The following is a 13668-nucleotide window of genomic DNA, read 5'->3' as shown; positions in this document are numbered from 1 at the left end:
CTGGTTCAGTGAGTAATTTACATCATGAAACCTGGGTTGATGTAATCTTGACAGGTTCTGTACATTCATCATCATGTTCAGTCTTGCTCAAGTTATTATAACATAAATGCCCACAGCAACTGAACTGAGTGTTTCTCCTGAGTTGCCCAGTCATCATGTAAGTGCCACCCACTGCTGTATGTCAATGATAAAACTGTATGTCAGTCTTATCACTGATCAGTATATAGACTGTCAGCCATATACAGCTACAGAGGAAAGCAGCAGTGCATTCCTTCAAGTGCATCTCTTGACGTGTTCACCTGCTGTGAAGGTGTAAGTAGGAAAATATTTTAAACTTAAACTTAACTTAAACTTTATTCTTATTTTATTCTAGGCTCCAGGTGAGGAGAGCAACCAGATTAAAGATTACTGTAAAATACAAAGCGAAGGAAAACCATGAGGGTGTGTATCAAGTGCTCATACTTTCAGCAGAATCTTTAACAGTAAATGCAAAATTCCAGGTTGTCTTCTCTAATTTCTCTCAACTTTTTTATGTTGTTTTAAAATAAAACTTATATTTTCTATAGATTAACAAAACATTTTTGTTTACATGTATCATTTCGTAATCCTAAATTGAGCTAAAAAGCTGCCTTGAATGCATTCAGATACATTCAAAATCTGTCACTGTAAATATAGATTTTCACACTTATTGCACATCATTTATCACAGTGATTCTCAACCGGAACCGGTCGGTGCATTGTTGGCTACTCGCCACTAATCTTAAAATTATGATGAAGGTACAGCAATTAAATGTATGAGCTATGAACACAACACACATCAGACCTGAAATCATTTGGCAGGTTATAACATTCATAATCAACACATCTAGCATGTTTTACTTTGATATTAAAGCAGATCAAATTAAGTGATGAAACTAAGAATACTTTCATGAATGAAACTTTCTGGTCAAGGACACATTGCGACCCAAGGACCTTGATGCTCTCCAACATGTTGAGATACGTCCTACTGATATCTTCCTCATCACATACCTGAAGTCAGGTCAGTTGCATGCAATAATTTTAGTTAAGATAAGATCGGCACTTACTTCTTTATCACTGATTACAAACATAAATATCAAGCATGAATAAATAAAAAAACAGTTGCTCCCCAGAAGGCGCGAAAAACACATCTACAACACTATATAACATGCATGTTTGAAAAATGGTCATCAGTAATGTAAAGTATATACATTTATATCTAGCAAAGTATTTATATATAGCGAATAAACTTGTTAGAATTCTATGAAAATGTATGTATTGTTAATCCACTATCCCTACTTAAAGTCACATTTAGTTTCAATGGTAGATCATTTTGTATTTACATATTTACTACAAAAAGTATTGGCTTTTACTGCCTTATCTTTGATTGACTCAATTCTAGTGAATATTAACTGTAAATCACAATCTATTCAATGATATATGCAGTGGCAGTACTTTTTTCAGCCCTGAGTAGAGTCTGCAGGTCTTCCCGTCAGGCTGCCGTACAGCACCAACAACATCCACCAATTAGAAGATTACGGCAGCTTGTATGCAGCCTGAGAGACGATGCCCGGGCCATAACCTGGCCAAAGGGTCACTGCTGCGCATAAAGCTTATTGCTTAGAGCATAATAAATTCTATAAACATAAACGTAATAAATGAATAAATGCAGCTGAACTGTCAGAAGAGAGATTTTAGTGAGTCTCTCAAAAAAAGTGAGGAGGACATTCCCTCCTGACCTCAGTGGAAATTACTCCCTTGGATAAAGTATAATTTGCATTAAATGGACTACAACATGCAACTATACTTTTTTTAAACTGAAAGTTAAGGTCAGGCTAACCATGCACACTCAAATAGGTGTTTTTTTTTACCCTTACTGACTAATTACACCTCCTAATCAGGTTGACGTTGGGTGGAGCTATGGTGGGAGTCTGCTGAGGTCGCCAAACTGTGTCCCAGTTGCATACTACATGTAAATTATAAGCAGGTTTTGAGCATGTAGCATGTTCACACAGGAAAAGTGAAAAAATTGCAACAACTCATCTAAATTAAATGACAAAATACATCGTTGGTAGTTGCCCCCCAGAACGACACATATAAGCGTGTTGTGATGCTCCTATCTATCCATCTTTTGTCAGCGCCTTCCAAAACTGTTATATAACATATTTATAAAGTGGAAGGGAAGGTAACAGGAAGTCTAGCACCAGGACCCAGGCAAGGGACAGAGTCTATAAAATGGGGCTGGAAGCTCACCTGTGCCTTTCTTCCTGCACTGAGACACACCTGAGAGAGCAGGTGAGGCCAGCCTCTGTTTGGCGTTTGATTTGATTCGTCATGTTTGAGGAGGGACTAAAACATTTAGTGATTGCTTAGGCACATCAGCCAAGAAACAACATTCCAGTCACCTGCATGTCTGTGTTCCAGTCTAGCAAGTTTTCAAACAAAGACACCGCTAGAGGAGCCAGCCACAGTTTTTACCAGACTTTTTAGATCTCAGTGTGCCTTTAACTAATCAAATGAATGGGCCATTTTCTGTTTTATTTTTCTTGTGGGGCTTTCTGCTGTGTTAAAGGGGGGCAGAGTGGTTGAGTAGCCATCTTGCATGTGTGCTTTATTGTGATGTTTGAATCACCTTAGCTTGCTGTGAGTAGGTAAATTTGAGTGTTGTAGAACAGTTTTGATTTGGTTCATGTAAGGGTGCTTCGATTCTCTGACAGTTATCATACGATATTCATTATAGTTTGATTGGTTTGTCTCTAGGCCAAACAGAAGAGCCAATTAGATGAAATTCTCGTGAGAGAAACAGAAAGAGCCGGTGTGTGTGCATTAATGAGACAGAGGTGTGTGTGCGTGTGTGTGTGGAGAAAAGAGAACTGAAGGGAAAAGCAAGGTGAGCAGATTAAAGTAGTTTGTGAGTAAACACTAAAATAAGGTGGAGAATTAAGTAGAATTAAAATGCTGAAATAAGAAATAACCTACTAGAAATAGAAATGTACCCGCTCCTCTCCCATCCCTGCCACAGTTACAGTTATGTGTGAAACACTGTATATCTGCTGTTCCCAATAAGTTGTGTCTCTAAGAGAGACAGTGGAATATGTTGCACATGTTGCCTGTCAATAAATAGACAGTTGTCAATTCATGGTACTTTCTAATTTCTTAATTTTAATACTTTATATACAGTGTTAAAGAGTGTAAAATAAATAAATAAAGCTACACAATAAATCTTCAAATAGATCCCATGATCCATATTGGTGATCGGTTATCAGTGATCGGCCCCAAAAATCCTGATCGGAGCACCCTTAGGTTCATGTGTATTGGTGGTTTATTCATAATTTGCCTACATATTTTATGAAGATTTCCTCTTTTTATGCATAACTCTACATTAACCTCCCTGATAGTGCAGTCTAGCCCCACATTGTTTATTTTATTTGCTTGTTCATTTCTTGTTTATTGATTTGATTTATGTATTAACTGTCCAATTTACCCCATCCCTGCTTTATTATGGCCTGCATTTAGGCCTTCTTTTAAAACTCCCTTGCTGCCACCTAGTTGAATGGAGACAAGTCTTTTATTTCATGCATTGTCAATAAAATCTTGGTATATGTGTCTCTGGCTCCTGTTTATTCTGGGGCTTGTGTATTGAGTATCACTGGGTCACATAAAATAAAGCATTTACATAAGTAAAAACACCTGTGTTGGTTTATCATGAGTGTGCAGGGCCGTCAAGCATTTTCAAGCACGTTTTCACCATAGAGCCCCAATTAAAGGATTAGTTCACTGTTTATCAACCAATTTTAATTACAATTATATATCATTTACACTCAGTTGCCAGTTTATTTGGTACACCTAGCTTCAGTAAACCTAATGCAGTCGAATACAATAAACTCTACCGTCATGAAGGTAACTTATAATGTTCGGGTTGAAGCTGTTTTAGAGAGGTGCTGATTCAACTTTATCACTTTGGTGGCACACAGGTGTTTTTATTATTTTGTCCACCCCATTTATATCAAGGAGTGTAGGCTAAATACCGGGAAACAGGCGCTTAGGTAAGTGTTACCTGGGAGCATTTGGGTTTTTCTGTATGGTCCTACTCAAGATCATGGATGCTGCACATCCTGACGGGGCAGAAGATGCTACCAATAGGGTACGAGTTCCTTGGCAGGAGGAGAGAACTGCTGACAACCCTTTCCGAGACAGGCCAGACCCTCGGATGTTTGGCACACACCTCCCACCGGACATGTTGCCCCTTGGAGTGAAGGCCAAGAAGAAGCCCATGTCTTTTGAGCTGAACACCGAAATCAACTGCTAAAGATCATTTACACTAATTGATGAGCAATTAACTCACATTTTTAACCTTTCTATGTCTACTGGTGTTGTCATCCCGTTGCATAAGGGTGGAGATAAGAGTGATCTGAATAATTATAGACCAAAATCCAAATTGCCTTGTTTAGCAAAAATTCTAGTCAGTCAGTCAGTCAACTTAAAAACATTCACACCATTAACTCTGTTCTGAGCCCACATCAGTCTGGGTTCAGGTCCATGCACAGCACTGTTTCTGCCATCACTTTGGTTGTGAATGATATTGTCAATGCCTTGGATGTGAAAAAAAATTGTGCTGCCATCTTTGTGGACCTCTTTGCAATATTCCTTTAATGTTCTCCAGTCTGTGCTTAAGGATCGTAAACTTGTCCTGAATGCTCATAAAACTAAGTTTGTGTTGTTCTCTAGAGCATAAGATAATGGTAGCAAAAACACTTGTACTTCCACTGTACAAGGATCCAACATTGAGACAGTTACAGAAAATAAACACCTTGGTATTTGGATAAACGACAAACTCAACTTCAAATATCATATAGACAATCGTGTCATCAAATTACATCTAACATTGTTTTTTTATGTAGAAATAGAACTAACTTTCCTATGTTTTGTAGGAAAGGATTGTTGAAGCTGTTTTTCTCTGTTATGGATTGTAGTGATGTGATTTATAGGCATGCCTCTACTCTTAAGCCCTTGATTGCAGTATATCATTCTGCTCTTAGGTTTGTTACTGGTGATGTGTATAGCACTCATCATTGCATCCTGTATGGAAAGGTTAGGTGGTCTTCTCTGGCTCTTATTGGGTAGTTGCCATCTTATAACTCTTCTATGCTAGTTTGGTCCTCTCGACCATATCACACATGGCCTAATGATGGGCTTCCTCTGCAAGTCCCTCGAGTTTGTACCAAACTTGGAAGATCTGCTTTTAGTTTCTGCGCGCCGACTGTCTGGAACTCTTTACAAAGCACCCTAAAAATGTATTCTTTGGTACCCCTTGGTGAATTTAAATCCATGATCAAGAACCATTCAGCTTATGTTTGTACCTGTTTTACTTGAATTGTTTTTGCATCTTGTGTCTTTTATTAACTTGTTTTAATAAACTGCTTTTATTGTTCTTTTATTGGTATATTTTATTATTTTGTATCTTTTAATATTTTAAACTGTTACTCGACATCGTTGTAAATGAAGGCCATCCCTCAATGATTTTTTGAAAAAAAAAATCATATTCCTTTAGGTTGTGTATGTTTGGAGGAACCCCAAAGACATCCTGGTGTCCCTCTATCACTTTGCCCACAGTTGGGTCTTGCTTGAAACACCTCAGAGCTTTGAGGATTTCTTTCAGCAGTTCCTGGATGGTAATGGTAGCTTCAGAACCAAGCAGTTAGTTATGCTTTGTAGAACTAACAGAATAACTGGTTCACAGCTATGTTTATGTATTTATATCCCCTGATTTCATTTGTGTTTATTTGTACATTCAGAGGGATGGAAAGAAGCTCAATTCATTCATCTGACTTCGTCTCCCATGTGCTCTAACTTCATCTACCAGGTGATGCACAAATTCAAAAATATATTTGTGAGCCAGTTTTTTTCTTTTGTAAGATACAACAAATACTTGAGATTTGAGAGTTATTTCACTTTTTACTTAAAAATATGTGTTTGAATCTCACTTTATTTTTGTAAGTTTTTATGAAACAAACAGTAACCACATACAACACCAGCAAGTCTCTCTCCCCTGTTGCATTTATTTTCAGCACTGACATACATATTTCTTAAACAGTTTACATGGGATCATGGTTTGATCATGTGAGAGAATATTATGCTGCACGAGATCAACTGAACATCCATTTTGTTCAGTATGAGAACATGTTTAAGGTCGGGAATCTTCTTTTTTCTATTGTATGTTTAATAGGACATTTGACCATAATAAGAATATATAATTAAGTTAAGTAATGTGGCAATGATAACTAAGGGGTCCATACTACAGCCATGAGGCAACAAACACTGCAGATTTTTGATTTTTCTGTTTTGTACACAATGGTGCTCTATGAAAATATTCATAAACATCTGTGACTGACAGGACCTTAGAGGGGAAGTTGTGAAGGTTTGTGCTTTCCTGGGAAAAGATTTGACAGATGAAGCCATCGATCATGTTGTGGAGATGTCCACCTTCAAAAACATGAAGTCCGACCCCAAAGCAAACTACAAGGACTTAGTTGAAACCGACCGCTATAAGAAGGAAACCATGCGCAAAGGTTTGTTTCCACACTGATGTCTCCTCAATTTTTGACATCTACAGAAAAAAAAATGGCAGAGATGGTGGGAAAGAAATGTGCAGCAGACCAGTACAGACTGGTACATCTCTGACCTTATCTGTGTCCGAACAGGTGTGGCAGGTGACTGGAAGAATTTCTTCACAGTGGCCCAGAATTAACATTTTGGCAAAGTGTTCAAGGAGGAGCTGAGAAACTTGCCTCTGACCTGCACCTGGGAGATCAAACTGTAGCTCCTCTTAAATTCAGCTCAGCGACAGAGAGACAGACTCAGAGACAGTCTCCCTCAACCATGATCTCAAAAGCAGCAATTCACTCCCTCAGGGATCCTTCCTACACACTTGAACCTCTGCGCAGGGACTGGCGGAAACCGGTCTCCATCACAGTCAGAAATTCACATTTTACAAACAGTCTCCTCGTCCCGTTATGTATTTCAGTGTGATTAGGGTTGGTTCACCCAAATAACAAAACATGCAAATAGTTTTGGTTTTATTTGTCCAGGTTTTGAGACATTTGCTGCAAAGATTTCTGCTGCCACATCCATAGAGTTGTGAATTGGAAGGGGCTGCTGATTCCAGACTTTCCCCCCATTCTGTATTCCCATTTCAATTTTTTCTTTCAACAATATCCTCCATGTTACTTAACGTATAAACCTTAACATGGGATACTGCTGTTCATTTCCCGTTTCAGACTGACAGTCAGCATTGTTGTTTTTTAATAGCATGACCACGATTGTTCCACAACCTTAAATGCGTGTTTATTATTGTAACCATGACGACGAAGGCCCCCAAACCTTAAAAAAGTACTTATTTTATTTTGTCATTTAATGTGGAGGACTTGTTAGCCAGTCAGAGGCTCCACTCAGAGCTCTAGCAAATTCACAACCCTTCGTCATTGCCGTTGAGAGCCAAACATGGCGCTACTGCTGCTCAGTTCATCCAAAATTGACCCAAAATTTGGGTCAAGTTTTCTCATCGCCGTAATTTTTAGATTTCTCCTGCCTTTAGTGGCACACGTGAGTTCAGTGGTTGTTAATCTTATGTACTGACAATTCAAACTGTAGAAGTGCTTGAACAGTGAATCATTTTCTGACAACATTGTCTATGGGAAAAATTTATGGGACTTTTACTTCCAGAACCAGGGGAGCCCAAATAGCTCCTCCCACTCCACAACTGTGTAAAATGGAAGTGACTTTCATTTGTGGTGCTCAGAGCATTGAAAACTGGCATTTAAAAAAATTCAAAAGCAACACATCTGGATAATAGACAGACCATTTTTCAGCTGAGCTACTTTTTACCAAAGAAAAAGTCCTCCTTGGAAAAATATTTCTTCTCAACACAAACATGGAGAATAACTAACAAATTGAACGATTTAACTCTGTCCTAAAAACAACACTGGAACAGTGGAAATATTAATTACACAAACCAATGATGATATAAGACATAAGCAACATGAGCAAACTTGGTGTTGAACTGATTCAGTCAACTACAATAACTGGCATACTGCCATGGTTTTGGGTTTTTGTCCTATTATTTCCTGTTTTATTTTGTAATATTGTCCCTCCCTTATGTGTCTGATAGTTTTGCTTCCTGTCTTTGATTGCTTTCATTGTTTTCACCTGTGTCTCGTTGTCTCCCCTACCTGAGTGTATTTAGTCAGTGTTCTTCTTTTGTTCTGTGTCAGGTAATCATTGTACCATGTTCCCTGCGTTTGTCCCCACCATTTCAGCGTGTTATCGTCAGTCGTGTATTTTTTGTGTACCTCTGTTTGGCTTTACCTTTGTTGGGCTCCTGTTATTTTTTGTGTTGGTCTTTTATTTTTGGATTACTTACCTGAACTTCTCATCCGAGTTTAATTCATTCCATCCAAGTTGTGTTGTGTTGCCGTTTAAGTAAGGAATAAACTCGTCTTTTGTTCTTCAACCTGCCTGCCTCAGTCCTGCATTTGGGTCCTCTTTTTGAACTGAACATGTCACATACTTGAATGTAATTTGGAGGTTTGCTCTTCTTTTCTTCAATATCATTGTAGAATTAAATGTTTTATTATTTTTAATTAAGTTTAGTTGTAGGGTTAGAGTAGTAGGAGGAAAAGAGAATTGTGATAAAGGAAAAAGATTTGTCTTGTGACAAGGGGGATCGGGGGAAAAAAGAAATTATGAAGACTGTTGATTACCATGTGTGAAAATATGCTTTTCTGTAATTTGGGTGAACTGACCCTTTAATACAAAGCAGAAATAAATGATCAATTAACCATACAAGTAGTGCAATAGATCACTATAGCAGTGTTTGTTCAGGGCCGTGATTCAGTGTCTCTCCACTTACTATGTTAATGTTTCAACCATTTATTTTCTGTAACTGCTGCATTTTTGCTTTCTTCCATTTTTCATGTCACTGAAGAGTTCAAGTTTGTCGTCATACTTTTAAGTACAAAGAAGTTCGATGAATATAACCATTATATAGGCATGGTCATTGTGTTGATTTTACACCTCTTGTCTAGCCGGAGCTTTGATGAGCCGTCAATAAATCCACCGGAAACAAGTGATGTTGTGACTCTTTTTTTCAATTGTACGGTCAAGCATGAAGTTCAGCCCTGGGACAGCCTTGTGCCTCACTGCACCAGTATTGTCAATTTCCTGACTGCGTGAAGACATATAACCCACATAACTTACTTTTTTAACAGCAAGGCCCTTTGAGAGCGTCCGTGGCTGAACCATATTTAACCTTTCTGTGTCAGACCACCCGCTAGTGGCTGGGCCTCTGGCGGCCCATTCACCACCTCAGTGGCACCGACAAGCTAGCCGAATATGATATAGAGCTGGACCGCAGACGAACCGCACAATTTATTCCCCACAAAACCCAAACATCTTTAGAAGATGTGTTGTGCGCTGCCTCACAAAGGCTCTGTAGGCCACAATGCCACAGCAGCAGTATAAATTACCTTCAGTTTGAGGTGGTGGGTTTTATGTAGAGAACGTCCACACCCTGCTCTTCCCATGATTTAAAAAAAAAAAAAAACAGCACTTTTTCCCAGGTTATATCACACACAGGGGGTCTAGCTGAGTGAGTAGGGGGAAGCTATATCATTGATTTAGGCATTTTTGGTTATGTTTAGTTTGGGTAGAAAGAGCTGTAACATAATAAAACCCATAAAAGTGACGTTTCAAAATATTTTGGTAAAGTAAACCTGAATATCTATAAATGTTATTAAGGAGTTAAGTTTTTAAGATTCATTACATTTGGAACACAAAAAGATCTGTGGTGTTTAGTTTACGTTTCCAGTAGGGCTGCAATTAATAATTATTTTCATTATCGATTAATCTGCTGATTATTTTCTCAATTAATTTCTTAACCGGTTGGTCTGTAAAAAGTCAGAAAATAGTGAAAAATGCTCGTTATAATTTTACAAAGCCCAACGACAAATTTATATTTCTTGTTTTGTCCAAAGATATTCAGTTTATTGCCACATAAAATAAATGAAATCAGCAAATTCTGACAATTGATGAGCGATGTTTGGCCTGAAAAATTACCTTGATGATTCTCAAAATAGTTTAATAGATTAATTTTCTGTCAGTCGACTAATTGAATTATTGCCCAATCATTTCAGGTGGAAGACACATTCTGATGTCAAGTCTGAGCATTTTATTTACGCACAGACTTTAATAAGTCAACTCTTGAACTAGTCTAAGGAAAAATAGCTACCTGAGCTTGTATTAATGCTCAAAGGATATTCTATATTTTTGTGTTTGTCAACAAATCCCATGAAAAGACTAAAATCAACAGGTTGTTAGTCTGTCTCTCAGTACTTTCCGACTTCCCTTCCCTGTCTGAGGCACTCAGCCCCAAACCCATTCGTTCATATTGGAGATGAAATCTAAAAACAAGTAGCAAATAATTCATTTAAAAGGCTCAATAATGTCCAAAACAAATGGGCACTGTAGATTTCAGCATAAGTTACTCAAACAGGAGTAAATGGTGCATTTGTTGGGGACTATTTTCAGCCGAGGATTGATACACATTTGATGCTCTAGTGAGTATTCATGGCAGCAGGACGGTTAATGTAATCAATTACTCATTACATATTACTCTTCGAAAAAGTAATAATGTTACATAAAACGTAATAACTTTACTAATTACTCAACAGCAAAAGAAATAAGTTACACTACTCGTTACTTTACTTTCGTTACCCAGCATCCACATCCACACGTTTTCTGTATTGAAGAGGTGTAGACGTAGAAGACATGTTAACAAGCAGCCAGCCTACGTTTTGGAGATATTTACTGACCATCAATAACTAGCTTAAGGCTGCATTCAGACCGACTTCAGCCCTGCGTGAAAAAACGCAGCCCATTCATTTCATTTGAAACAGAGGGGTCCCCGAAGCAGGGGTCTCCGGCAAAACAACGCAGGATCACCCAGCAAAAAAGTTTAATCTGGCTCAACTTTAGCTGTAATGCAATGCAACATCATCCAGCAAGGCACTGTGCTGGACAATCAAATGCATGCAAGCACACATTCCTGGTGGATTACTCTGTGAACATCGTATCTCTACTGTTTACCTCACAACTGTTGTGGCAAAAGATAAAATAGCTGCCGCCGTGAAAACTTTCCAGAGTTGTAAAATCCGTCTGTGAGTATTGAAAACTGTCGAGCAGTGTTTTGGTGTCTGATAAGCTGCATGGATCTGTTACTCCAACTGGACTTCCTGGATCGTATTTCATTGTCTCATCTGTACTTTAATCAACCTGCCCCCACCAACGCAGCCTTGTTTTCGGTCCAAATCCCCCTAACTTTAGTCTCAGCGACTGCACGCAGCATTCCAGAAGTCCCATCCTCATGAAGTTGTGGGGTTCTTGAATGTAAACACACCACTGGCCAACGTTAGCAAGCCAGCTAAGAAGGCACAACATGTAAATAATACAACTTTAAAGTTACCAGGAGTTGCATTTCTCCTCTTTTCATAGAGGCTAACTGTGAATTGTAATTCCTTATACTGCTCATTACTGCAAAAAGTAAGCACATTACTGTTACTGAGTAATGCATTACTGCACAGCACTGCAGAGGAGTAAGCTATATCAGTTTCTGCTTGTTAGTAGAATCAGTTCATTGTTGGTTTTACGGTTTTCATGATTTGTTGACAATGAAAAATAAAAATAGAATATAACCAGACTTAAGTGTGTAATCCATAATCCGCGCCTCTTGTTATGAACGTGGTCTAATTTTCCAGTTTGATTTTAATTCATCAGTCAGTCTCTCTCTCTATTTTCACTCTCTAGCTCCTTCTTCATCACTGTGTTGCCTTGTCATGACCTTTGCCGACTGACACTCAGCAGTCCCAGATGACTGCGGGACAATCCCTGTAGGTTAATAATTACTCCGAGTCCACAGTGAAGGAAGCCTGACCCCAAGCACAGCACAGCAAGGCATGGGCAGCCCACGGCACCACTGATAAATGAGCGACAGCTCACCCTGGCTTCTATAGTTTGTGTGTTTTGAAAGGAGAGTGGGCAACACACCTTCAAAGTGTTCCCATTTTTGCACAATTGTAGGAGTACAAAGACCTCAGGAATGAGTGGGAATGTCTGAATACAGGTTTGGAGCGAAGGCAAATTGGGAAGGAATTTAAAAATAATTTTATGTCTCTGCAGCATCACAGTTCTTGTGTCCCAAAGACTCTATAGATCTGGCATATTGTCTTATTACTACAACTGATGAATGTGGGTTGGAAAAAGAGAATTTTTTCCAAGAAATTACCCTGATAATGATGTTGGGACAATGACTTCAATTTCCTTTGGTGGATTGTGTTATTTTTATAGGTTTTCTGTGTGTGCATGTGCATTTGACAGAGACAATACAGCATGGAGAGATGACAGAGCTGCATGGAGATAAAGTGCGACAGAGAGAAGAGAGAAAGTCCAGCAGAGACAAAACGACAGTGAGGCAGAGGCCGTGGCTTTTCTCAGAGATGAACATTAATAATATGATGAGCCACAATAGAAGCACCGAGATCAGAGAGATCACCTCCATTGTCCTGCCATCGCCTACTGACACCGACCGCTCTGGTGAAGGAAGAATAAGAAGAATAGAGGAGCATAACCTGGCCGCTCACCATGCCCCTCTTTTTAAAATACATAATGGCCTGTGGTCCTCTGCTATGCCTTTTAAGTGTGTGTTGTGTTAAGACGTGATGTGCAGAGATGTTTAAAACATATTGATAAGTCACCCCAGGAGTAGTGCTTTTATTTACGTACATTTTTAGTTGTTCATTGATTTTTGCTGTTCTTCTGTGTAATGTTCAGTTTATTTGCACATGCATGCCAATCATCAACAACTGTCAAAAAAGGTATTTTATAAAGTCCAAACACTTGCGTGTTTGCATCAAAGTGTTGCATCATTTAACCTGCAAAAACCTAGATCTTATTAAGACTATTCTGTCCATATCAGCGTCTTAAAAACCTTATTTTGCTGTGAAGCGAGAATATTTCCACCTGTTTTTAATTCAAATCAAGTTGTTTAAAAGATGTTCAAGAAAAGAGTGTCTGTATCTTGAAACAAGAGATAATAAGTTGGATTGCTGCGCTAGAATTATGAAAAAGTTGATTTTAGAAAATTCTTTACACTGAAAATATATTTAAACATTCCCACTGCACTGGAAGATGTTTTTCACTTTTTTATAAATGAAAATAAAATAAATAATAAAAATGTGATCCCTTAAAGTTTTATTTACGGAATTGAGTCCTTAAAGTTTTGAGTACTTGGGGACATTTTTTGTTTCTCTGTTTTTTCTAAGCTGATATGTCGTGTTTGGAACACAATCTGCAAAATAACTAGTAACTAAAGCTGTCAGATAAATGTAAAAGATAAATAAAAAGTACAATATTTCCCTCTGAAATGTAGTGGAGTAGAAGTATAAAGTAACATAAAATGAGAAGTATAGTACAAGTACCTAAAACCTGTACTTAAGTACAGTACTTGACTAAATGTTACTTTCCACCGCTGGCAGAGAGATATGATTTAAATCAGCAGAAAGTAGAATTAGCAGTTAAAAGTGTCCTAAAGTGTCATCAC

At 38.2% G+C, this 13668-nt stretch overlaps 1 protein-coding gene across 5 annotated transcripts; it reads left to right on the top strand.

Moving 5' to 3' along the window:
* Positions 1-232: 232 nt before the first annotated feature.
* LOC122884768 (sulfotransferase family cytosolic 1B member 1-like) lies at positions 233-13237 on the top strand. Of its 5 annotated transcripts, XM_044215090.1 has the most exons (5): positions 241-441; positions 951-1038; positions 5813-5880; positions 6412-6586; positions 6719-9141. In XM_044215090.1, the coding sequence occupies exons 1-5, from the start codon at positions 436-438 to the stop codon at positions 6763-6765; spliced, it is 384 nt and encodes a 127-aa protein (XP_044071025.1). In that variant the 5' UTR covers positions 241-435; the 3' UTR covers positions 6766-9141. The 5 variants fall into 5 exon arrangements, 2 of the variants coding, with proteins under 2 accessions (XP_044071025.1, XP_044071024.1); XR_006379963.1 differs by lacking the exon at positions 6719-9141 and having other exon boundaries at positions 233-312; positions 6112-6554; XR_006379962.1 differs by lacking the exon at positions 6719-9141 and adding an exon at positions 6112-6206 and having other exon boundaries at positions 241-1038; positions 6412-6553.
* Positions 13238-13668: the final 431 nt, after the last annotated feature.

Source organism: Siniperca chuatsi, linkage group LG11 (assembly GCF_020085105.1).
Source record: "Siniperca chuatsi isolate FFG_IHB_CAS linkage group LG11, ASM2008510v1, whole genome shotgun sequence".
NCBI classification, from domain to species: Eukaryota; Metazoa; Chordata; class Actinopteri; order Centrarchiformes; family Sinipercidae; genus Siniperca; species Siniperca chuatsi.
Note: the sequence above shows the minus strand (reverse complement) of the source record. Positions and strands in the feature narration are given on the sequence as shown.